Here is a 25301-nt window from a genome sequence, read left to right as displayed (position 1 = left end):
TGTTTTATAAAAAGAATTATAAATTGTCTTGTTTTTGCTGTCATAAAGTAATTTTACAAGTCGGTAATATATACAAAACAAAATGAAAAAAAAAAAATGAAATTAAACATTAATTTCCGACCAGTTCATCGCGTGAATAAAGAATACTGATTTATGACATGATACCAGCGGAACTCCCGACTAATCTCTATAATACACGGAACAAAAATACCGTCGAACCGTCTCAGTGGTCCGTGCCTTAAATCTTCCCCCCTAACGTCACACGTGTGAAAGACAGACGTTCATCTATATCAGCAAATATGGTGTTTTTTGGTTAATAGCTTCATTTAATTAATAATTACTGTTGAATAGCGTGTTTAATGACACATATTTTCACTTCAGCCGAAGGCAGCCAAAGGGAAGGCAAAACCAGAGCAGAAGGCTGTTCACCCATACAGCAGGAAAGCTGCATATTTAGCAAGAGCTGTCAGCAAACAACAGAGGAAAGAAAAGTGAGACGCGTTTCTTCTTCACTTTTATATATATATATATATATTATATATATATATATAAATATATATATATATATATATATATATATATATATATATATATATATATATATATATATATATATATATAAAACACTGTAACGCCTGTAAATGTAATATTTGTAAAATCACTTCTAGGTTAAAAGGTGAAAAGGCACAGCGTCTAAATTTAATAGGTGAGTAGTTTATTTTTATTTTGTGCTGCCTTTGTGTAAACAGATAATTTGAACGCTTGTTTGTTGACCGGTTTGTGAAAGGACATTGAATAATTTTCAGTATATCAGTTATACCCTAGCTGACAAAAATACGTTCCCGTTAAGTTATTGAAACGTTTTTGAATGATTTTTAAAAACGTTTTTAGAAAAATAGACATAAAAACTTTTTTTGCAAACACTATGGGAACGTTACTTATGTTCTGTTGTCTTCTGAATCATCTGAAACATCTAAAAAAAACGTTTAATAATAATGTCCAACTGTAACATTTCAGAATAATACTCCATGAACAATGTATAGATAACATTTTTTTGCGGACGTTTTAAGAACATCAACTCTGAACAAACCTTTTATAAGGTTTACTGGTTGAACATTTGTTTATAAGTTAGAGAGAACCTTACCACAATGTTATCCAAAGAAATTAGAATGTTCCCTGTTATCTGCGTACTTGTCTTCACTAATTTTCTCCAGGTGAAAAACTTTCGTGGTTCCAAAGCCAGCTGGACCCTGACAAATCAGAATACACCAAACACGATGCTTGTAAAATAGTTGAGAGGTATGAAAACCCCTAAGCAAACTTACAAAGCTCTGCACACACAACACTGTCTTACGTATGGAAATGTTGAAAAGCTGTGTATTGAATGAAATAAAACAGCCACCTCGGCTTATGTCCTTTTTCTCAGGTACCTTCACCGGTTTGATGGAGAGCTGGAGCAGATTGAGTTAGCGAACAGTATTAAAGGACGACAGGGTCGTCAGTACGCCTCTAGAGAGGCTGTCATCAGACAAACAATAGAGCGAGAGACAGCGGTGTATGAAGGCAATGGCTTTGGTATGTTTCCTATATTCACATTGACTTTTTTTTGTGGGTCTCTATTATCTTTGTTTCCTGCCATGTGAGAGGTTTATGTGAGCAGTGTTAAGAATGCTTGAATAAAATGTTTCCTGCAATAATTAAGACACTATTTCTGTAAAATAAAAAAGTGTAAAACACTTTAAGTACTGACTTAAAAAGTGTGTGTGTATATATATATATATATAAAGCTGAAGTCAAAAGTTTACATACACCTTGAAAAATCTGCAAAATGTTTATTTAACCAAAATAAGAGGGATCATACAAAATGCATGCTATTTTTTTATTTAGTATTGACCTGAATAAGATAGTTCACATAAAAGATGTTTACATAAAGTCCACAAGAGAAAATAATAGTTGAATTTATTAAAATGACCCTTTTCACATTCTTAATACTGTCGTGTTATCTGAATGATCCCCAGCTTTTTTTTTTTTTGTTTAGTGATAGTTGTTCTTGTTAGTCCTGAACAGTTAAACTGCCCACTGTTCTTCTAAATAATCTTTTAGGTCCCATTAAATTTTTGGTTTTGCAACATTTTTGTGTATTTGAACCCTTTTCAACAATGACTATGATTTTGCGATCCATCTTTTCACACTGAGGACAATTGAGAGACTATGACAGAAGGTCCAAATGCTCACTGATGCTTCAGAAAGAAAAACGATGCATTAAGAGCAAGGGGTGAAAACTTTTGAACAGAATGAAGATGTATACATTTTTCTTATTTTACATAAATATCCAATTTTTTTTCATTCAGTACTGCCCTTCAGAAATTACAGAAGATACTTACATGTTCCCCAGAAGACAAAATAAGCTAAATTTATCCTGATCTTCAAATTCCAAAAGTTTTCACCCCATGGCTCTTAATGCATTGTGTTTCCTTCTGGAGCATCAGTGAGTGTTTAAAGCTTCTGTAATAGTTGTAGTCCCTCAGGTGTCCTTGGTGTGAAAAGATGGATCTTATAATCATATATTCATTGTTGGAAAAGGTTCAAACTCATGAACAACTATTACTAAACAAAAACAACTGTGGGTCATTCAGGTAACAACATAATATTAAGAATCAAGTGTATGTAAACTTTTGAACTAGGTCATTTTTATAAATTCCACTATTATTTTCCCCTGTGGACTAAATGTAAAAAAAGAACACATTTATTGTGGTAAAATAATTGACATTTTGCAGATTCTGCAAGGTGTATGTAAACTTTTGACTTAAACTGTAGGCTGTTTAGAAAGGCCAATTATGCACTTTTACAAGGTTAATACTTAATATATGCAGCTGCCTTTGTTACATTTAGGCAACGTCGTGTTCTAGATGATTAAATGTTTAAAATGTCTTTCTTTTTTTACTTTACAGAAATCCCTGATATCATCAACTCTAAGCACCTGAAAGTGTTTAGGTAATTACTACATAAAAGCATGATAATTTTTTTTCATAGCAAGCCACAGAACTTTGTAAAGTCCCACCAAAACCCTAACATAATTCCAAATTGTCTAACCTTGAGACACTTTTGTTTAACAGAGAGTGGACTGGTGACCTCAAGAAACTCCCCAACATTAAGATGACAAAGGTTTCAGCCAAAGACAGCGCACCATCTGCAGTTTCACAAGAGAAACACATGGAAGACGAGACTAAAGAAGATGTATCTCTGAATTCTGATACGGACATATAGTACTGTGAAATCCTGCTGCTCTACTACGGTAAAGTTTACTGTAGAGGAAAGGACATCACGCTGTGTATAAGAACAGAAAGAACAAGACATTGCTTGATGTTTTGTGCTACCAGCGTGTATTAGGCCTTGTGCAGAAATGTGTTTTTGTAAGGAAGAGGGTTACTTAGTCACTAAGGGTAACAGTATTATTAATCTATAAATAAACAGAGACTTTGAAACAGTTTGATACATTCACTGGTTTATTGCACTGACTGATTTTGCATGTTTTTTTGATAATGTTCATTTGAATTGTGAACACTGATGTTGATAAGCAAATCTCAATTGATCCTGACACGACCCTATTTGTTATTTTTTTTTAGAATTACTTTCATATATCTAGGTATATGAAATCACTGCAGTAAAATCACAATACAAAAATGTAAAATTTGCTGACTTCTTTCTGAATGCCACTCAGCAAAACCTGATCACCTCCAAACCCGCAAATTAACAAATCTCTGTCTTAGAAATGAATAAACACAATTCTCCAAATCATAAACCATCAAAACATTCCTCAAAAGCTGCATAAGTTTTTTAAAAAGAAAAAAGATCCAGTCCTTAATGCCATAAAGCATAGAGAAAAAACTAATTCAGGTTACCTGGTCTTTCTTGTATAGACTTCCTATAATACCCACCATATCTGATCTGAAATCTCATTCATCCATTGAAATAAAAAGATGAAATTATGATAACCAGAATATGGATGTATGGTTTCTTCCTTGCCAACTGTAAACAAACTATAAAATCAAAAACTTAGTTATTGTGTTAACATTAACATAAGCTATTTACCAATGCTTGTCTGATTTCCATTTTGTAACACTTGTGTCTTTGGTTTCTTGAAGACTTTCCATGTATTTAATTCTATTTCTTTGTAAGGTGTCTCGTCACATCTTTACCTGATCCAAGAGTTAACAGATTAAGGAAAAGACGGATGAGGTGAAAGCCAAAGCTATAGAGGATTGGCTTCCTTAACTTGAATAATCCCCGGTGTAACTGCCATGTTCACCTCTGGTCCCGTGTCACATTCAGATGTCAGTGAGGTCTCGCTAATCTACGAAGCAGGAGAGAACAGCTAAAACACTTCAGAACAGGTTAGGAATATAAGAATGTTTACCCTTATTTTTGCTTAGGTCTAACCAGCAAGAAATATACAGTATGAAGGTTATAGAATAGGGCTGCCAATTGATTAAGGCAAGACACCCCAGATGAACAGGAAAAAAAAATTAAGATCACTCCAAAATACAAATTTGCTGAAAATGTATTCCCTCTCAAGTCATCTGGGATGGAGATGAGTTTGGTTCTTCTTTAGAACAGATTTGGAGAAATGTAGCTGGTTCAGCTGTTTAATTTAAATTCTGACAGCACCCATTCACTGCAGAGGATCCAAGTCTTTTCATATCTGTTTCAATGAAGAAACAAATTAATCTACATCTTGAATGGCCTAAGAGTGGGTAAACCATCCCTTTAACAGACATTTTCTGAAATGTTGTGTTTGAAAATGTACAAAATAGAAGTCTGAACATTAGATAAAGCCATGTTTAAAATTTGTTTAAATATTAGTTCACTTTTACAGAGGGCATTTTAAATATCTCATTTTTCACTCTATAAATCAGAAAATACTGCCAACAGTCAGAAAATAATGTTTGCACCATGTTTTTAGAAATAAAATATTGTATAAATACAGGCAAATTATACATGAACAAACCCCTCAGTAAAACCCTTTAAAATATACAGTTGAAGTCAGAAGTTTACACACACCTTGCAGAATCTGCAAATTTTTATTTTACCAAAGTTAAAGGGATCATAAAAAATGCATGTTATTTTTTATGTAGTACTGACCTGAATACGATATTTTTGACATAAAAGATGTTTACATATAGTCCACAAGAAAAAATAATATAATACTATTACAGAAGGTTCAAATGCTCACTGATGCTTCAGAAGGAAACAATGCATTAAGAGCTAGTAGCTGAAAACTTTTTGAATTTGAAAATCAGGCTAAATTTAACTTATGTTGTCTTCTGGGAAACATGTAGGTATCTTCTGTAGCTTCTTAAGGGCAGTACTAAATGGGGAAAAAAGATATTTAGGCACAATAACAAAAAAAAAAAAATGTACACATCTTCATTCAGGTCAAAAGTTTTCACCCCCGGCTCTTAAGCATGTTTTTTCTTTATTTCTTGAAGCATTAGTGAGTATTTGAAAGTTCTGTGATAGTTATATATAAGTCCCTCAGTTGTCCTCAGTGTGAAAAGATGGATCTCAAAATCATAAAGTCATTGTTGGAAGGGGTTTAACCCTCTGGGGCCGACGGTCACGCCAGCGTGACCAACCTACTTTTTTTAAGATCAGTGCAAAAGACACTAAAAATACTCTGTCGGTTTCAGTCATACAAATTAGAGCTATCCATCATTGGAAGCTGTTAAGTGTGTAGTTTTATTTGTGCACACTCACAAGAGCAAAAGAACGCTGTGCTTTTTTATAGAATAAAGAAAACAAACAGTGTGATTTCTCTGTTTTCTCTGTCTCCGTGAACTGCTTTTAGAAATGCGTCACTATTTTAAAATACTGAAAAAACAACAAATGTCAGGGCATGTCAAACTTCTTCAGGGCCCCAAAACACCCTCAGACCCCAGAGGGTTAATATACACTTGATTCCCAATACTGTGTTGTTACCTGAATGATGCACTGCTGTGTTTTTTGTTTAGTGATAGTTGTTCATGAGTCCCTTGTTTGTCCTGAACAGTTAAACTGCCCACTGTTCTTTAGAAAAATCCTTCACGGCCCACAAATTCTTTGGTTTTTCAGCATTTTTCTGTATTTAACTTTTGAAAGGGGTAATTTTTATGAATTCATTCATTATTATTTTCTCTTTAAGACTATATGTGAATTTCTTTTATGTGAAATATCTTATTCAGGTCAGTACTGAATAAAATAACATGTAATTTGTGTGATCCCTCTTATTTTGGTAAAATAATTAATATTTTGCAGATTCTGCAAGGTGTGTGTAAACTTTTGACTTCAACTATAGATAGAAATAAAGCTATGAAGTTTGGTGTATTTAAAAAACTCTTTTTGAGAAAAGGCCTTGAAAGACATAATGTAATTTAAATCTAAAGAATTGAAAAAGTGCAATAAACACCACTTGAAAGTGTATTTTGGATGTTTTCTTTACTCTAAAACATTATGAAGAGCCACATAGCCCCAAATCATAAAACTGACCAGTGCATGAAAAACAATGTTTTTGCCTGTAGTGTCTTGCCTTCTTAATCAACTTATTGATACGATATGACTGCAGACTCACAAAACACATGAAGGTTGTTTAAAGGATAGTTCATCCAAAAATGAAAATTCTGTCATTAATTACTCATCCTCATGTTGTTCCAAACCCGTAAGACCTTCATTCATCTTCAGAACACACATTACGATATTTTTGATGAAATCCAAGAGCTTTTTGACCATGCATAGACAGCAGTGCAAATGTTCAAAAACCCAGAAAGGAAGAATGAGAATACTTTTACGTTTACTTTTTATTCAACAAATTCCTCTCTTCCAAGTCAGTCTCCGTCGCTTGTTCACGAGAGAACCACAATGCATGTGATGTCACATGGTCTATTTTAACAATTTTAGATGCATTGCTGTCAGAAAGCTCTTGGGTGTCATCAAAAATATCTTAATTTGTCTTCTGAAGATAAACAAAGGTCTTAGAGTGAGTAAAAAAAGAGAATTTTCATTTTCAGAATTTGGGTGAACTATCCCTTTAAATGGCTCAGATAATAGGGAAATCCCTTATTGCAGTAAGTATGGATCAAGCGTATGATTACACGTGATAATGTTTGTACACCTTGTTTTGTATATAGTTAATTGCAGACAATTTGACAGCCCTATATAAACTTCTTATAGAAGTTTACCCACCCTCTAATAAAAATTAAAAAAGTGCTTTTGTTATATGTAATTCACTTTGGTCAAATACACCAGGAGCCCTTTCCTAATCTTTTCAGCTACTGAGGATCAGAGCAGCAAGCATCCATTGTCAAACAGGGGCCATTTCCACTCCTCCTGTGTTTGTTTGTGTCTGAGGAGCGGCAACCTCCGCCGCCCCATGTGTGCCATTGCTCTGGGTGACCGGGGGCGGCCTGTTTTCTCCGTTGCGGACGGTGTCGGGGCAGTTCTGTACAAAGATGATCCTGTTGAAAGCCTTCAGCCTCCTCCAGAGCTGCAGGTAGACTTTGCACTGAATGTACATGAAGATGAGTCCTCCAGCAAAGCCAACCGCCACCACGATGAGCTTGGTCCAGAACGGCCAATCCAGCACCCCTACGGCATTGAAAGGGGACAAACGCACCAGCGCTGTGTGTGCAATGACAGCATGGCATGGAATTACAGCACTATATTATATTAACTTCCAGCTACTCTAAAATAGAATAACTTCCCACATGGCTATACGGCGGTTCCAACATTATAGTGCTACATCATTGCATTAAAAGCTGAAGTAAGTCTTCTTTTTGTTAGTTTGTTTTGTTTCTCTGGTTCTTATTTTTCCCAGTTGTCTTGGACTTTATACTGAAACTTAATTTTAGTGTCTCTAAAAACTGTCTCAGATGCTAACCAACTTATGATTCTTAAAGGGAACCCCAGGTATTAAGACTTCTATGGCTTAATGGAGTAGTTCACTTCCAGAAGAAAAAATTACAGATAATGTTCTCACCTCGTTGTCATCCAAGATATTCATGTCTTTCTTTCTTCAGTCGTAAAGAAATTATGTTTTTTAAGGAAAACTTTTCAAGAATTATCTCCATATAGTGCCCATGAGTTTGAACTTCCAAAATGCAGTTCAAATGCAGCTTCAATAAGCTCTAAACGATCCCAGCAAAAGAATAAGGGTCTTATCTAGTGAGACAATTGGTCATTTTCTAAAAAAGTTATATACTTTTTAACCTTAAATGTTCATCTTGTCTAGCTCTGCATTCCAGTTCAATACAGTTAGGGTATGTCGAAAAACTCCCATCTCATTTTCTCCTGCAACTTCAAAATCGTCCTACAGCTTTTGAAGTTGGAGAAGAAAATGAGATTTTTTTGACATACCATAACTCTTGAACGGGACTGCACAGAGTACGCATGCACATGGCAGAGCTAGAGAAGAAGAGCATTTGAGGTTAAAAAATATATACTTTTTTTTCGTTTCGCTAGATAAGACACTTATTCCTCGGCTGGGATCATTTTGAGCCCTTTGAAGCTGCATTGAAAATGCATTTTGGAAGTTCAAACTCGTGGGCACCATAGAAGTCCACTATATAGGGATAATTCCTGAAATGTTTTCCTCAAAATGACTGAAAAAAAGACATGAACATCTTGGATGACAACAGGGTGAGTACATTATCTGTACATTTTTGCTCTGGAAGTGAACTACTCCTTTAATATAACATAAATGATGTCTCTTACTAAAATATGTAGTGGAAAACCCATGAAATATTTACATTATTTTAAGAAATCCACTTTGTTTCATACATATTTTGGACTATGGGGGGCGCCATTATTTCAATGATGTGAAATGGTTGCACTCAATGAGCTTCTGGCACTGCCTGTTGCTATTTTTACCCCAACACAACTCGGACAATAAATTACTGATACAATGACCACAGCTACTGAAAGAGCTTACAGGCGGTGGTGGATATAAGCGTAGGCTCAAACTCAAAATATTCCCCACAAGGAGACTTAAAGGCTTATGATATCAAGTGAAATCCACACTGAGAAACTCCTTCAGTGGCTGCGGTGTCATGACAAGCGTCGGCATGTTTGCATCTTGCCAGGATGGCATCTAGCGTTTCTTGTTTCTGCCATTTGTAAGATCTTTTAGTGGCTGTGGTCTACTAAAAGCCTCAAAGGCATCAGGGCTAAAGTGAAGTGAACAAAGACGTGGGTCTTTAGAAATATTTATTCATTCACAGGCATCTTCTCATTCTTTTCTCCTCTACTTATCGCTAGGAAAGCAGTGAAGACTTATATTGCTTCTCTTGTCGGCCTTTTACTGAAAATTACAACCAAAAGCCGTACAATGCGGCATCGCATTATTTTATTTTCTGAGTTGTGTTGAGGTAACAGGTAGCACCAGTAGCTCTCAGAGTGCAATTTTGCATAATCAAAACAATGACGCCCCCTACAGTCCAAAATATTTATAAAAAGATGTGGATTTAAATAAAGCAAATCTTTCATGATCTACTACATATTTCAGTAAGAGACATAATTTCCGTTATATTAAACCATACTTTTTTTCTTCTCATACTTTTTAGTTAACAATAACAAAACAGTTTTTCCTCATTTCATGTGTTTGGCTTGATTTGTAAATATGATTTGTATTTTGTCCTGATGATTATTTAGAGGTAAAAAAAAAAAAAAGGCTTAAATTGAGTTTAATCAAAGCTACTTTACAACATTACTGAATTACACCACTATATGTGACCATGGACCACAAAACCAGTCATAAGGGTAAATCTTTTGAAAGCTGAAAAACTAAGCTTTTCATTGATGTATGGTTTGTTAGGATAGGGCAATATTTGGTCGAGATACAACCATTTAATAACCTGGAATCTGAGGGTGCATAAAAATCTAAATATTGAAAAAGAAATAAAAAAGAGTTTTTTTTAATGCATATTACTAATCAAAAATTAAGTTTTGATATATTTATGGTAGGAAATGTACAAAATATCTTCATGAAACGTGATCTTTGCTTAATATCCTAAAGATTTTTGGCATAAAAAATAGATAATTTTGTCCCATTCAATGTATTTTTGGCTATTGCTACAAATATACCTGTGCTTCTTAAGACTAGTTTTGTGGTCCAGGGTCACATATAATCAATTATAAAACTAGATGCTGATTATTCAATACAACATTCCAGCTGTACTAAACTAAATGAAATAATAACAGTGGATAACACAGGAACTTAATAACACTAGACTGCACCTCATGCCCTCCTGCAAACATTAAAACCTATGTTACATAACTACATTGTGTGCGTGTTATTGTGTTTACCATTGTTCTTGCCTTGGCGAATCTCTTCAGCTGTGCGGTCAATCAGAACGTAGAGGGACCAGATGACACACACCACAGCAGCCAGGTGAAAAGTCACAGAACAGAAGATCTTCCGTCGCTCGCTTGTAGACATCTGTAGCTTTTCCCACTAAAGAAGAAACAGGGAACAAAGCTCTAAGAATGCATTCCTTATGCAATTATTATTTTAACCACAATGTGGCAGCACTAGGTTATGTGCGTGCTGACCTTTACAATATTTCCACATTCAGAATAACCAGTTGAGTTTATTTTATTAGCAGTGTTTACCAAAGCAAGCATCGCTACTATTTGCTCATAGTGAAGAGCTACTTTTTGAACAACCCCCAAATCATTAAACGCTGGTATGTAACTCAATCATCATTTTTGCTGTGGGTATAAATTATCTAGTTTCTTTTTTTAAATTATCACTTTGTGCTCTATAAATATGTGTAAAAATGATGAAAGTCACTGAAAGAGGTTGTACTGCTGTACACTGCGTCTCTATGGAAACACAGCACAGTGGGGTGTTATGATCAAGCTTGGAAAGCAGAGATGAAAGTGTAAATTAAACGTGCTTTTCAATTACATTTGTTCAAAATACAATAATATTTTATTTATATTTTGAATTTCTAAAATATGGAATGGCTCTTTAACTGTTTTTTTCAAGCCAGAAACATTTAGTTGGAGATGGAGAACTGTTACAAATTGTATTAAACTGGGTTTTGCATTTTTTGCCTATAATATAATACCATGCCATATTAATGCATTTATAACATTATGGTGCTCAAATCATACACCTTTAATCAATAATCCTGAGCAGTTTTAAATTTCTCTACATTCAATTTTACGTATAGACTACCACGACTGCCGAAGCTGTACTTATTTGATCACAAAATACAGTAAAACAGTAATATTTTTAACAGTAGTCTGTTTTAAGATGGTAGGAACAAATGACAATTTAGCTGAAATTTAGCACCTCAACTTTAAAGTTAGTGGTTAAAGTTAATGTAATATAGTACTTTTGTTTAAAGTATATTTTCAGCTGGGTTTTCTCTATTTAATGACTGAATGATCTCTCAAAATGGTGGGACTTTGCAACAAAGCCAATAATTGAAACTTTTAAGACAGTTAAACAGCTAGTTAAAATCAGCTAACCTTGTTTCTTGAATATTGTTATTTGTAAACAAACAGTCATGGTATGTTGGTACCCTTGGTAAATATGATCAAAGGAGGCTGTGAAAATTAGTCTGCATTGTTAATCCTTTTAAAATTAAATAAAAAAAATTCACAAAAATCTAACCTTTCATTGAACTAAAACTATTGGAAATGTGGGAAAATCTCATTATGAAATGTTTTTCTCAAATACACGTTGGACACAATTATTGACACCCCTAAAAATTATTATGAGTAAAATATCTCTGAAGTATATTTCCATTCATATTAACAATTTTGAGCACACCAGGGGCCTCATTTATAAAACTTTCTTACGCACTGATTTGATCTTAGAGTGTTCGTACGATCAAATCCACGTCAAAGTAGAGATTTATAAAAACCGTCTTTGACGTGGAAAAGTACTTATCTCCACGTCAGATTCCAGCTTGGCGTACGACCGTTTCCTTGTGGTAATGCCTGGTATTGCAGATAGTTCAGCCTCACTATAATTTGATTTCTTGCGGTCCTTTTTACTTGCCATTGTCACAGAGTTTTTGCTTTAGGAATGAGCTCATTTTATATGTTAATTAATTAAGCAGGGGCGTTTCGACGGCGGAACATTCAGCTGCACACAATTCCACGATCATTTGTGATTTATAACCGAATGACTGGCGTACGCATGGATTTCGTGGTACGTTCGTTTTCTCTGAATCGCTCTTACGATCAAATCAGAAAAGTTCTTAGATAAAATCAAGGATGGTTTCTACGCAAGTCTTTATAAATGAGGCCCCTGGGTGATTATGAACATGACATTATCCAGCCATAGCTTTCTGTTTCACAGGAATATAAATATGAGGGAAACAAAGGCCAAAGTGGCTTTAAGAAAAGAGCTAGAGCAGTAAAAATTCTAATTTCCACCACCAGGGCAATAATTAAGAAATTCCAATCAACAAATGTTACGAATCTGCCTGAAAGAGAATGTGTGTATATCGTCCTAATGCACGACGAGGAGGGGAGTTTGAGTGGCTAAAGACTCTCCAAAGATCACAGCTGGAGAACTGCAGAAAATAGTTGAGTCTCATGGTCAGAAAACCTTAAAGGGGTCATCAGATGCCCATTTTCCACAAGTTCATATGATTCTTTAGGGTCTTAATGAAAAGTCTATAATATAATTTGGTTAAATAGTAGTGTAATAAAACACCATTTTACCCTTTTAAAATCAGCTCTGCGAAAAAACAACTCATTTTATTCCATGGTCCCTTTAAATGCAAATGTAATGTTTACTTTAGCCACATTTAGCGGCAAAACTTTCCAACAAGCACATTATAAAGAAAGGCCGTTTGCAAAGATTCATAAAAAAACTCTTATACCTACTTCTGCTGTGGGTGAAGCTGCATCAGAAACGATTCGCACGAACTAGACACATATGTAGATCGGGATCGGTGCTTTCCTTTTTAAAAACGAAAGTAACGTTATCCTCTGCATCTTCAGTGGCTCAGTTGTCGGGGGTAAATGACGACTGCTATGTTCATTATTACATCCAACAACAGAACACCTCAATCGCTCAATTGGAGACATTCTTGTTTCAGCTCGGTGAGGGTGGGTCTAAGGTAAGGCGCACATGTCAATCAACTATCATGGGAGCGGCCTCTGTCAGTGTGTTGTCACACCGACAAGAAGCTGAGAATACACAAACTGCCAACACACATTCATGTTCAAACAACATGTAAAAGTGAGTTTTGCATCCGATGACCCCTTTAAAAAAAATCAAACAGCACATACATTACCACATGTTGTTTGGGAGGGTTTCCAGAAAAAAATTAAAAGAAAATGCTCTCATCCAAAAACAATCTCTAGCATATCAGTTGTCAGACACGACTGGAACTTCAAATGGGACTGGCTTTTATGGTCAGATAAAACTAAAAAATGAGCTTTTTAGCAACAAACACTCAAGATGGGTTTGGTGCACACAGACATAAAATAGCACCCCATGTGTACAATGAAATATACTTCTGTATTTTTGATGTTGTGGGCCTATATTTCTGCTGAAGGTCCTGGACATCTTGTTCAGATACATAGCATCATGGATTCTATCAAATACCAACAGAGAAAAAATCTAAACCTGACTGACTCTGCTAGAAATCTTATAATGGGCCATGTTTGGATCTTCCAAACAGACAATAATCCAAAAACAACACAAAAATGGGTCACTGGGCACCAAAGCAAGCTTCTGCCATGGTCATTCCAGTCCTCTGACCTGAACTCTATAGAAAATCAGTCAAGTGAACTGAAGAGAAGCACCACCATCATAAAGCTGGGAATGTGAAGGGTCTGGAGTGATTCTGGATGAAGGAATAGTCTCTGATCTCTTGTCTGGTGTTCTCCAAACTTATCAGGCATAATAGGAGAAAACTCAGAACTTTTATTTTGGCAAATGGATTTCAAAAATAATTGAATAAAAGGGTACTGTTAATTGTGGCCAATGTGTATTAGAGCAAAACATTTATTTCATTGTGAGATTTCCCCACATTTTAAATTCTTATTCTCCAATGAAAGTCTAGATTTTTGTACATTTTTTTTAAATAAAAGATCAAATAGATAAACAATGCAGATTTATTTTCACAGCCTTTTTTTTTATCATATTTACCAACGGTACTAACAATTCTGACAATTACAACAATTCTTAAAAAAATACAGTTGACTTCAACTTTTCAAGTTTTTCATCTAATATTTATATTTTATTTAGTTTCAGTTTTATTGCAGTGACTGAAAAATATTTTAAATATTTTTTTTAAATTAACAATAACAAAACTGTTTTGATCACACCAGCTGCCACTGGTGTTTAAAAGGATCGTTCATCCAAAAATGAAAATTTTGTCAGTAATTACTCACCCTCATGTTGTTCCAAACCTGTAAGACCTTCGTTCATCTTTGGAACACAAATTAAGACATTTTTATGAAATCAGAGAGCTTTCTGACCCTGCATAGACAGCAATGCAACTACCAAGTTTAAGGCCAAGAAAGGTAGTAAATACATCGATAAACTAGTCCATGTGACATCAGTGGTTCGTCATGGTACTTTCGTGAACACACATTGAAGAATGACACAGAAGAGAAGAACTTGTTGAATAAAGTCGTTATTTTTGTTTTCTTTGTGCACAAAAAGTATTCCCGTAGCTTCATAAAATTAAGGTTGCACCGCTGAGGTCACATGTACTATTTTAACCATGTCTTTACTATCTTTCTGGGCCTTGAACGTGTCAGTTGCATTGCTGTTCATCAAGAAATATCTTAATTTGTGCTCCAAAGATGAACAAAGGTCTTAAAAGGTTTGGAACACGAGATGAGAAATTACAGATTTTCATTTTTTTTATCCCTTTAATGAAACAGGATCTGAGCTAAGAGATGTGTTCAGAGATATGTGTGTCTGTGTACCTTGCGCAACGGCTTGAGGTGTGTCTCCATGATGAAGTCATATTTGCACAGCTCGCAGCAGCGAGTATCAGAGCTCTTGATCCACTGGTGCAGGCAGCCCTGGTGCACAAAACGCAAACTTCCTGTACAGCGGCAAGGGGTGATGAGCGGACACTCCTCGTCCCCTTCACAGTGACAGATCCTGCACAAACAAAAACACATCAGCTTCTCGTTCATTTTCATTCAATTTTCACGCTCATCCATCTCTAACCCGCTCTCTCTCACCTGCACACCTCTAGTTCATCATCAGTGCATGCTTGTTGCGTGGCACCATTTTGATTGGTGGGAATAGTGCATTTACAAGGGGACGGGACAGACATGTTTGGGTCTCCTGAACCTCTCTCCTCATAGGTCTTTGTAAAAGGCTCTTCCTCCTCACTTGCACTCCTACTACTACCACGCTCATTTCCTTTTCTCTGATTGGCTGCCTGGCTTTGGCCCCCACTCTTTGGCTCCTCTCGTTTTGACAACTTTTTGTGGGGCCTGGTGTTGGGGCCTTTGCACAATGGTGGCTGGTTCTCTTTCTGTCCCTCGTCTGAGTTGACAGACATGAGCTTAGCGTTGTCCCGTTCCTCACGGGGAAGCGCTTGCGTGTGTCGGCTGCCGCTGCGTCTCCGTCTTGCCTTCTGGCGGCTCCAGGAGCGAGCTTCTCTCCAGCGCTGCTCGTCCTCTGAGGATGAGTCTGAGTGTGTGTGTGTTTGCTTATGCAACCGGGAATGTCTCGGTTGGTCCACACACTCCGTTGCACACCCGACGGTTCCGGTGCTCTCCCGGCGCCGACGGATACGTCGTTTGACTTGCCGCTTTGCGGTGGGGGCGGGGTCGGAGGCGGGGTTTATGGGCATGATGGGTGTGGTCTGATCTGAGCCATCTACTTCAAGTTTAGTGTGACCACTAGAGCTGCACAACACATACACACAGACGTATAAAAACAAAAGGGATGAAGAAGACACAACAGAGCATGAAATGATTGATGAGGAAAAATTAATGGACAAATAAAAGTGAACTTCTGTTCAAAGGTGGATTTTTTCCACTCATTTTCTTAAAATTTACTGTTCAATAATAATTTTAATAAAGAAAACCAAAAAGAAAACATGGCATTCAAAACATGTAATTTCTTAAACATACCTTCAGAGGTATGCATTCATACATACAGAAAAGACTATTGGTGATATTACTTAAATTTAAATAAAAATTATTTAATACAAAACATAGTGACAAAATTATTTTATTTTCAATTATAAAATTAATTTAATAACCAGATTTCTAAAGTATTGTTCTATTTTGCATTAATTTAATTTAAATGTAATAATTTAATACAAATAATTTAATAACAAATCAGATTTTTCTATTTTATTTTCTTAATTTAATACTAAATGTTTTATAAATTGTATTGTTTTAATTTAATTTTTATAATTTTATACAAAATGTTTCAAATTATATTATTCTCTTTTGCTTTCCTAATTTAGTACAAAATGTTTATAAATTATTATTTTATTGTAATTAAATTTAATAAGTACAATTATTTTTTATTTTGCATTAATTAAATTTAAAAGTAATAATGTTATACAAATGATTTCATAACAAATTATATTTTTCTATTTTGTTCTCAATTTAATCATTTTTTTCATAAATTGTATTATTTTATTCTGATTTAACTTGTATAATTTTATGCAAAATGCTTCATAATTTATAATAATCTATTTTGCTTTCATAATTTAGTACAATGTTTATAAATCAAATAATGCAATACAAATGATTTCATAACAAATTATATTTTTCTATTTTGTTCTTAATTTAATATATATTTTTTAGAAATTATATTATTTTATTCTGATTTAATTTGTATAATTTTATGCAAAATGCATAATTTATATTATTCTATGCTTCATAATTTATATTATTCTATTTTGCTTTCCTATTCCTTATTTAGTACAAAATGTTTATAAATTATTATTCTATTATAACTTAATTTAATAATTATAGTATTGTTCTATTTTGCATTAATTTTATTTAAATGTAATAATTAAATTCAAATGATTTCATAACAAATTATATTTTTATATTTTGTTCTTAATTTAGAACAAAATGTTTTGTAAATTATATTATTCTATTCAAATTTAATTTGTATAATTTGATACAAACGTTTAATAAATTACATTATTCTATTTTGCTTTCCTAATTTAGTACAAAATGTTCAGAAATAATGATTCTATTTTAATTGCACTCTTAATTTAATACAAAATGTTTTTATTAATTATATTATTTTATTTCGTATTGGTAATTTATACAAAATGTTTATAAACCGCATTATTCTAATTTGCAATCTTTAATTTATTTATAATTAAACACATTAAATTGAATGTATTATAATCTCTGCTACACAGTTCTTTTCACTGTTTAATATCTTCTGTCAGCATATTTTCTGATTTAAAATAGAAAAAAAGACACAGACATTACACAACTCAATCCATAAAATCACATGATGTCCAAACATGTAGATGAGCTAAGAACCAATCACATGCGTCGTATCCCACAGCATCGGTCTGCAACCACACTCACCTGCATATGTCCTGGGAGGAGGGTGTAACTGATGTTTGAGAGACGCTGTTCAGCACGGCTCCTGGGGTGGAACTGCTCGCCTGAAACAGCAGGTGACAAAAGCACAACATAATATGTGTGTGCAAAGCACTTAGTTTGTTGTCATTAGGGTTGCTTTGAATAATGATGGTGTGGGTGTGTATGTTACCTTAGATATATTGCTGGATCGACTTCCTGATCGCCCAGGTGCCTTCTCGGCCTAAAGGAAACAAAGTGGATTAATCATATGCTCCCTCTCTTTCTCTTTCTCTCTCTTTTCTCTCTCACCCACATTGAGGCCATACCTTAGTGGTACTACAGAACTCTTTCCCCATCCCAACTTTAAGTGTACAATCAACATATGACCCATCTCAAACTTCAGGCTTCAGGCTCAACCAATGGCTTGTCTGTTAGATTATTTGACCAACGGCAGATGGGGGAGTTTGTAGAAAACCTTTGGTACTTCTGCTATTCAGTTTCATGATGCTAGCAGAAATTACAAGCATCACAAACTAACAAAGAAAAGGCTTTAAAGCAGTGTTTCTGTCACATGTTTGAACAGATCTTTAATGTGACTGCAGCTTTAAGACAAACCAATCCTCTTACTTAAAATAACAGCAGCATCCTAAGACCCATTTGCGTGCGTATGTGTGTTCATGGTAACTAATAAACACAAAGACTATTTTTACGATTTTTAAAGACTGTGGGTAAGAAGACTATATAAAAGGAGAATGAATAATTACTGTCTTCAACGATTCAAATAAAAAATGAACCCAATTTACTTTCTTAATGCATGTTCCTGGTCTGTGAAAGTTATTCGCAATAAAACAGTTTGGCTTTGTGATCAAAATAAACAGGCTGAATACGTTATTAGGTAATGTTAATTAATACCTAAATAACTTTTTTTTTCTAATTTGGATCCACGCAAGTACAGCAACACTCACTTTAAACAATCCCAATTTAGTGTATAAAAAGAATATCCTGTCGCACCACATTATAGTTAAATATTGGTTTTACTTTTTGAATATACACAACCATTTCGTGTTCAGCAAAATATTTTATGTTTTTGAAAGAAGTCTCTTATGCTCACCAAGGCTGAATTTATTTGATCAAAAATATAGTAAAAAATAATTGTTGTTAAATCTTGTTACAATTTATAAGAACTGTTTTCTATTTTAAAGTCTAATTTATTCCTTTGATGCCAGAGATGACTTTTTAGGAGCCATTACTCCAGTTTTCAGTGTCACGTGATCCCATACAAGAAATATTTATTATTATGATCATCAATGTTGAAAACAGTTATGCTTCTTAATATTTTTGTGAAAACCATGATACTTCTTTAGGGTTCTTTGACTTTATTTGAAATAGAAATAACATTAATAGTAACACTGTAAATACGTTTACTGACACTTTTGAACAATTTAATACATACTTAATAAAACTCTCAATTCTTTAAAGAAATCAGATTTTTGAATGATAGTGTATAAATAAAGGGCTTTTTTTCTATACAGTTCTGGTTTAAATGGAAGCCCGTTTCCGCCCCTAAATAAAAAAAAAAAAAAAAAAAGATAATTGTGACTTTTTATCTCACAGTTCTGACTTTTTTTCTCGCAGTTGCGAGTTTACAGTTTGCAATTCTGACTTTTTTTTCTCAGAATTGTGTGATATAAACTTGCAATTCTAAGAACATATCAGTCTTTTTCCCCCTCAAAATCGGACTCCATAACTCTCATTTGTGAGAAAAAGTCAGAATTGTGAGTTTATATCTTGCAAGTCTGACTTTATTATTCACAATTGCAAGTTAATATCTTACAATTCTGAGAAAAAAAGAATTGTGAGATATAAACTCGCAATTATGAAAAAAGTTCGGACTTTATTTCTTGCAATTTTGAGTTTATACCATGCAATTTTATGAAAAAAAAAGTCTTAAAAGTTTATATCTCACAATTCTGACTTTATAACTTGCAATTGCAAGTTAATATCTCAATTCTGAGAAAAAAATTGCAAGAGAAAAATTCAGAATTGTAAAATATATAAAATCTATTTTATGGAAAAAAGTCAAAATTGCAAGATACAAACTCGCTTTTGCAAGAAAAAAATGTCTGCCTTTCTTGCAAAAATTCTGACTTGCTCACAATTGTTAGTTTATATCTCACAATTCTGAGAAAAAAGTCAGAATTGTGAAAAATAAACTCGCAATTCTAAGAACATATCTTTTTTCCTTCAAATTTTATATCTTGCAAGTCTGATTTTATAACTCACAATTGAAATAAACTTGCAATTTTAAGGACATATCTTTTTTTTTTACCTCAAATTTGGGCTTCATAATTAACAAATTGCAAGTTTATATTTTACAATTCTGAGAAAAAATGTCAGAATTGTGAGATACAAACTCGTATTTGCTAGAAGAAAAGTCAGGGTTGTGATAAAAACTCGCAATTGTGAAAAAATGTCAGAATTGTGTTTTTTTCTTGCAATTCTGACTTTATTTTTCACAATTTTGAGTTTATATCACACAATTTTGAGAACAAAGTCAGAATTGTGAGTTTATATCATGCAATTCTGACTTTATAACTCGAAATTGTAAGTTAATATCTTAAAATTCTGAGAAAAATGTCAGACTTGCATGAAAAAAAGTCAGAATTGCAAAATATATATTCTCACTTGCGAAAAAAGTCAGAATTGCAATATACTTTTTATCTTGTAATTCTGTCTCTCGCCATTGTGAGTTTATATCATGCAATTCAGAGAAAAAAAAGTCTGAATTGTGAGTTTATATCTTGCAATTCTGACTTCATAACTTGCAATTGCAAGTTAATATCTCACAAAAGTCAGAATTGCGAGATACAAGCTCATATTTGCTAGAAGAAAAGTAAGGATTGTAAGAAATAAACTCACAATTACGAAAAAAGACAGAATTGTGAGATACAAACTTACATTTGTAAGAAAAAATGTCAGAATTGTGTTTTTTTTCTTGCAATTCTGACTTTATTTTTCACAATTTTGAGAACAAAGTCAGACGTGCAAGAAAAAAAGTCAGAATTGCAAAATATATAATGTCACTTGCCAAAAAAAGTCAGAATCGCTATATACTTTTTATCTTGCATTTCTGATTTTCTCGCAATTGTGAGATTATATCACGCGATTATGAGAAAAAAAGTCTGAATTGTGAGTTTATATCACGCAATTCTGATTTAATAACTCGCAATTGCAAGTTAATACCTCACAATTCTGAATTGAGATATAAACTCGCATTTGCAATAAAAAAAGTCAGAATTACGAGTTTTTATTTGCAATTCTGATGTTATTACACGCAATTGTGAAGTTATATCTCACAGTTCTGAGTAAAAAAATCAGAATTCCAATTTTATATCAAACAACTCTGAAAAAAAAAAGTCAGATTTGTGAGATAGAAACTCGATATAACCTCTTTTAATTTTTTATTCAGTGGCAGAAATGGGCTTCAACAGGATTTGCTACAATTAGTTCAAAATCAATATAAATACAAATGGCACAAAAGGGAATTGTTCACCTTTGACTGTTGTTTTTAAAAATGCTGAATGCTTTGTTTTGCCAGGCGTTTGTGAAAACTGATCTGTATTAGCATTTATTGCCTCTGTGTGCCTCAGGCAGAGCCGATTCCTCCTGGGCTTTTGGTGGATCCACCTTTGCCTCTGGTCCACACCTGGCCCATTATTAACTTAACTATCTTTCCTTCAAGCTAACATACAAGAGCACACACACAAATGATCCTCTAGGGATCATTATCAGTTTGAGAACCCCAAAGTTCACGTAAGGTGTTGCAAGCTCATACATACAATGTTTATTTTATTAGTATTTTTATTATTTTTTTAATGATAGCCCTTACTAATTAACAATTTCAAATTTGTTAAGTGAAAGTAGCAATAACTAGCTCATTTTTTGACTAAAAAATATACGTTGTTTAGCTGCTGTTAGTAAGGATATTATTGAGCTCTGTTCTCTCTCCAGAAGCGACACTATATCGCTTTGAATTATTGATGTGAAAGCCGACAGACACCAACATCTGATCAGCTCATAAATATTTTATACACCCGCAGTGTATCTTTTAGCCAGCATGCAGGTGCAACTGCATCCTCTGAGAGAAAATCATTTTGTTATAAACATGTTTTATGATTGCTTGACATCAGAACCATGGAATAATCATGTTTGCACACACAGCCACTGCATTCCCAGATTGCACCACTCAACCAAACATGATTTTCCTCTTACACTTTCACTTACAGACCATAGTGTAGAAAATCAAAGATGAGTTCTCTTATCTTGATTGTTTCTCCTAAATGAGATTGAGCACAAATGGAGAGTTTGCTTCAGTTTCCTGAGAGAAAGAATCGTGTAATCTCCTATATGTTTCTTCAGAAATCTCAAACTTTGCTGAAGTGTGCATGTGAAAGTCATAGGTTTCAACACCAACACTAAAATTTCTCATCAAAATAGTACACATTCTTACATTTTATAGTTATATACTCAGTCGACAGTTGTCTCTTATACAGTCAAGCCCGAAATTATTCATACCCCTGGCAATTTCTGACTAAAAGTTACTTTTATTCAACCAGCAAGTTTTTTTTGACCGGAAATGACACAGGCTTCTCCCAAAAGATAATGAGACGATGTACAAGAGGCATCATTGTGGAAAAAATGTTTCTCAGCTTTTATTTACATTTGAACAAAAAGTGTCATGTCCAAAATTATTCATACCCTTTGCAAACTGTCACAGTCTATGGGAAAATCCAACGTTCTATACCATTCCAAATAATCAAAGCTGTTCTAAAGCATCCTAATTACCCTGATTCATTGGGAACAGCTGTTTTAATCAACTCAACAGGTGAAAAACAGAAGTTCTCTGCTGTTGGTTTGTGGACACACTGCAAAAAATGCTTTTCTTACTTAGAATTTTTGTCTTGTTTCCAGCCAAAATATCTAAAAAATCTTAAATCAGGAAGGATTTTCTAGACAAGAAAAAATTATTGTCTTGTTTTTAGTAAAAACAAGTCAAAATTAAGTGAGTTTTTGCTTAAAACAAGCTAAATAATCTGCCAATGAGGTAAGAAAAAAAATCTTATTTCAAGCAGACAACTAGATTTATTTTTCTTACCCCATTGGCAGATTATTTTGCTTGTTTTAATAAACCCTGATAAATCTGGGCTCTGCTGGTGGCAACATCTCAAGGCACACAGTCCAACAGACACTGCACACCACTGGGTTCCACGAACGCAGACCAAGGAGGACACCACTTCTCCAGATAAGGCACACAAAATGATGATGTAGCCTTCATTTGGCGTTAAAAGGAGAAGCCTTCAACCCTAAGAACACCATCCCCACTGTCAAACATGGTGGTGGGAACCTAATGTTTTGGGGGTGTTTTTCAGCCGGTGGACTTGGGAACCTAATCACAGTAAACAGCACCATGAAAAAGGAGCAATACATCAAAATTCTCAACAACAACATCAGGCAGTCTGCAGAGCACAGCAAAAGTGGTGAAGAAATGGTTAGCAGACAAAAACATTAACGTTTTGCAGTGGCCCAGCCAGAGTCCTGACTTAAATCCAACTGAGAATCTGTGGAGGGAGCTAAAGATCAGGATGATGGCAAGGAGACCCTCCAACCTGAAAGTGTTGGAGCTCATTGCTAAAGATGAATGGGCGAAAATACCAGTGGAGACATGCAAAAAACTGGTCAGCAATTATAGAAAGCGTTTAATTGCTGTAATAGCCAATAAAGGCTTTTCTATTGATTATTGAGAAGAGTATGAATAATTTTGGACATGCCGCTTTTTGTTCAAATGTAAGTAAAAGATGAGTAATCATTTTTTCCACAATGATGCCTCTTGTACATCGTCTTATTATCTTCTGGGAGATGTCTGTGTCATTTCTAATCAGAAAAAAAAAAAAACTTGCTGGTTGAATAAAAGTAACTTTAAGTCAGAATTTGCCAGGGGTATGAATCATTTTGGGCTTGACTGTATATCTGTTTTTATTTTTCCTAAGGCTTTTTTGGAGAACCATCTGAAATAACACTGATACTTGAATGAAACAACTAAAAACTCCATTACGCCCCCCTGAGCTATGAAGGTACAACCTCTGAGCAAATAAGATTACTCTTTTGGATGCTTTCCACAGGCTTTAGAATTAGATTCAGGACACTTGCTATGGTGTGTAATGAACTTAATGGATTCATTTTCTACATAAAAGCCGTCCAGTCTTCAAAGCTTCTATACTGAAAGATAACATGACTTCCTCGCTGGAAAAATAGTGCTCATTCATCTAGTCTAGAATTTCTATACTCTGACAACGCATGTAAAATGACCTTCTTATTGATATTTTCTCATAATCGATGCAGTCTGCTCTATAAAATAGCAGCGTTGTTCTTTTGACTGTTTGACTTTACAAATTATTAATTTTCTGTTGTTTTCATATTTAAAAATAAAGGTTCCAAAAGGGTGTTTTTGCAGTGATGCCATAGAGGAACCATTTCAGTGAACAGTTCTTAAAAGAACCATTTTAAAAATCCTTTTTTACTATAAAGAGCCTTTCCTGTATTTAAAAGGTTCCATTGATGTTCAAGGTTCAAGGAACCATTGATGCCAAATAACTTTTATTTTTAAGAGTGTATAAGGTCATTTATTACAGAGTGCTATCAATCAAATTTACTTCACTGAAGCTTTGAAAATGTGACCTCAGTTAATATCACCTTACTATAACACTGTACTCTACTATTGCTTCAACATCTGAGAACAAATCTAACCACGCATATCATCAAAGGACTCCTTTCTCATAAATTTTCCTATCTGGAATTTGAATAAGTTACAGAATCCAGGTCACAGTAAATGCTGACCAGAATGAATCTACTAGAACATTCTAAAATCCATGTAAAGGCTGAGGTCTTGTTTCTAGCATATAGAAAGCCCTAATATGGACACACATTTTTAGCCTTGACCCTTGATGCTTGTTAGGGTCAAAGATCAAGTCAGTGTTCTAGGATGAAGGTTCAAAGGTCACTACCACTGGATGAAAAGGTATGTGTTATATCATTACAAACAGAATGACAGCTTAAAATAAACAAAAAGTCATTTTGATCAACAGACAAGCAAATGCTGCAGGGCAGGCACCTTTCATAAACAGGTACTTTCAATAATTTTTTTAAAGAAATAAAAATACAAATTATGTTTTATGTTCTTTTTTTGTGAAAACTATTAGATGTGACATACACTTTTCATAAGTTTTCGGTCAGTAAGACGTTTTTAAAGGAAATTACTTTTATTAAGCAAGGATACATTAAGAATAAATTGCTTTTCTATTAATCAAAGAATCCTAGAGAAAATTCCACAAAACTATGAAAAAGACTAACTGTTTTCAACATTGATATCAAATCAGCAGTCTTATATCTTATATATTTATATATATATATATATACTGTGTGTATATATATATATATATATATATATATATATATATATATATATATATATATATATATATATATATATATATAAACATTCAAGAATCATTTCTTACTGTTGAAATCAGTGTTGAAACCAGTTATAGTGCTTAATATTTTTGTGGAGACAGTTTTTTTTCAGTAAATACATTTGCTACAAATAAATTAATAAATTATGTCTTCTGAATTTTCTATTCATCAGCTTCTTGTGTTATTGCTGAATAAAAGTATTAATAATAAAAAAATCAACAAAAACCTGAATTATA

The 25301-nt window shown here is 33.9% G+C and overlaps 2 protein-coding genes across 2 annotated transcripts; one reads left to right on the top strand and one right to left on the bottom strand.

The window, feature by feature from the left end:
• Positions 1 to 235: 235 nt before the first annotated feature.
• Positions 236 to 3487, top strand: tma16 (translation machinery associated 16 homolog). Its single transcript, XM_073842751.1, has 7 exons — positions 236 to 302; positions 382 to 491; positions 669 to 706; positions 1215 to 1299; positions 1427 to 1575; positions 2952 to 2994; positions 3117 to 3487. Exons 1-7 carry the CDS (start codon positions 300 to 302, stop codon positions 3265 to 3267), a joined length of 579 nt encoding a protein of 192 aa, XP_073698852.1. The 5' UTR covers positions 236 to 299; the 3' UTR covers positions 3268 to 3487.
• Positions 3488 to 3614: 127 nt separating this feature from the next.
• LOC141336934 (uncharacterized) lies at positions 3615 to 17894 on the bottom strand. Its single transcript, XM_073842657.1, has 7 exons — positions 17865 to 17894; positions 17729 to 17779; positions 17542 to 17621; positions 15205 to 15879; positions 14941 to 15121; positions 10336 to 10483; positions 3615 to 7653 (listed from the first exon to the last, which is right to left on the bottom strand). Exons 1-7 carry the CDS (start codon positions 17892 to 17894, stop codon positions 7337 to 7339), a joined length of 1482 nt encoding a protein of 493 aa, XP_073698758.1. The 3' UTR covers positions 3615 to 7336.
• Between the last annotated feature and the right edge of the window lie 7407 nt (positions 17895 to 25301).

The sequence above is a fragment of the Garra rufa genome, chromosome 6 (genome assembly GCF_049309525.1).
Source record: "Garra rufa chromosome 6, GarRuf1.0, whole genome shotgun sequence".
NCBI lineage: Eukaryota > Metazoa > Chordata > Actinopteri > Cypriniformes > Cyprinidae > Garra > Garra rufa.
This window is presented reverse-complemented; position numbering and strand designations above follow the sequence as displayed.

Coding starts and splice junctions, on each gene's coding strand:
- tma16 (XM_073842751.1), top strand. Junction 707..1,214: donor ACAGCGTCTAAATTTAATAG/GTGAGTAGTTTA, acceptor AATTTTCTCCAG/GTGAAAAACTTTCGTGGTTC. Junction 1,576..2,951: donor GTATGAAGGCAATGGCTTTG/GTATGTTTCCTA, acceptor TTTACTTTACAG/AAATCCCTGATATCATCAAC.
- LOC141336934 (XM_073842657.1), bottom strand. CDS start 17,894: ATGGGGAAAGAGTTCTGTAGTACCACTAAG. Junction 17,622..17,728: donor GATCCAGCAATATATCTAAG/GTAACATACACA, acceptor CTGCTGTTTCAG/GCGAGCAGTTCCACCCCAGG. Junction 10,484..14,940: donor ACCTCAAGCCGTTGCGCAAG/GTACACAGACAC, acceptor TTTCTTCTTTAG/TGGGAAAAGCTACAGATGTC.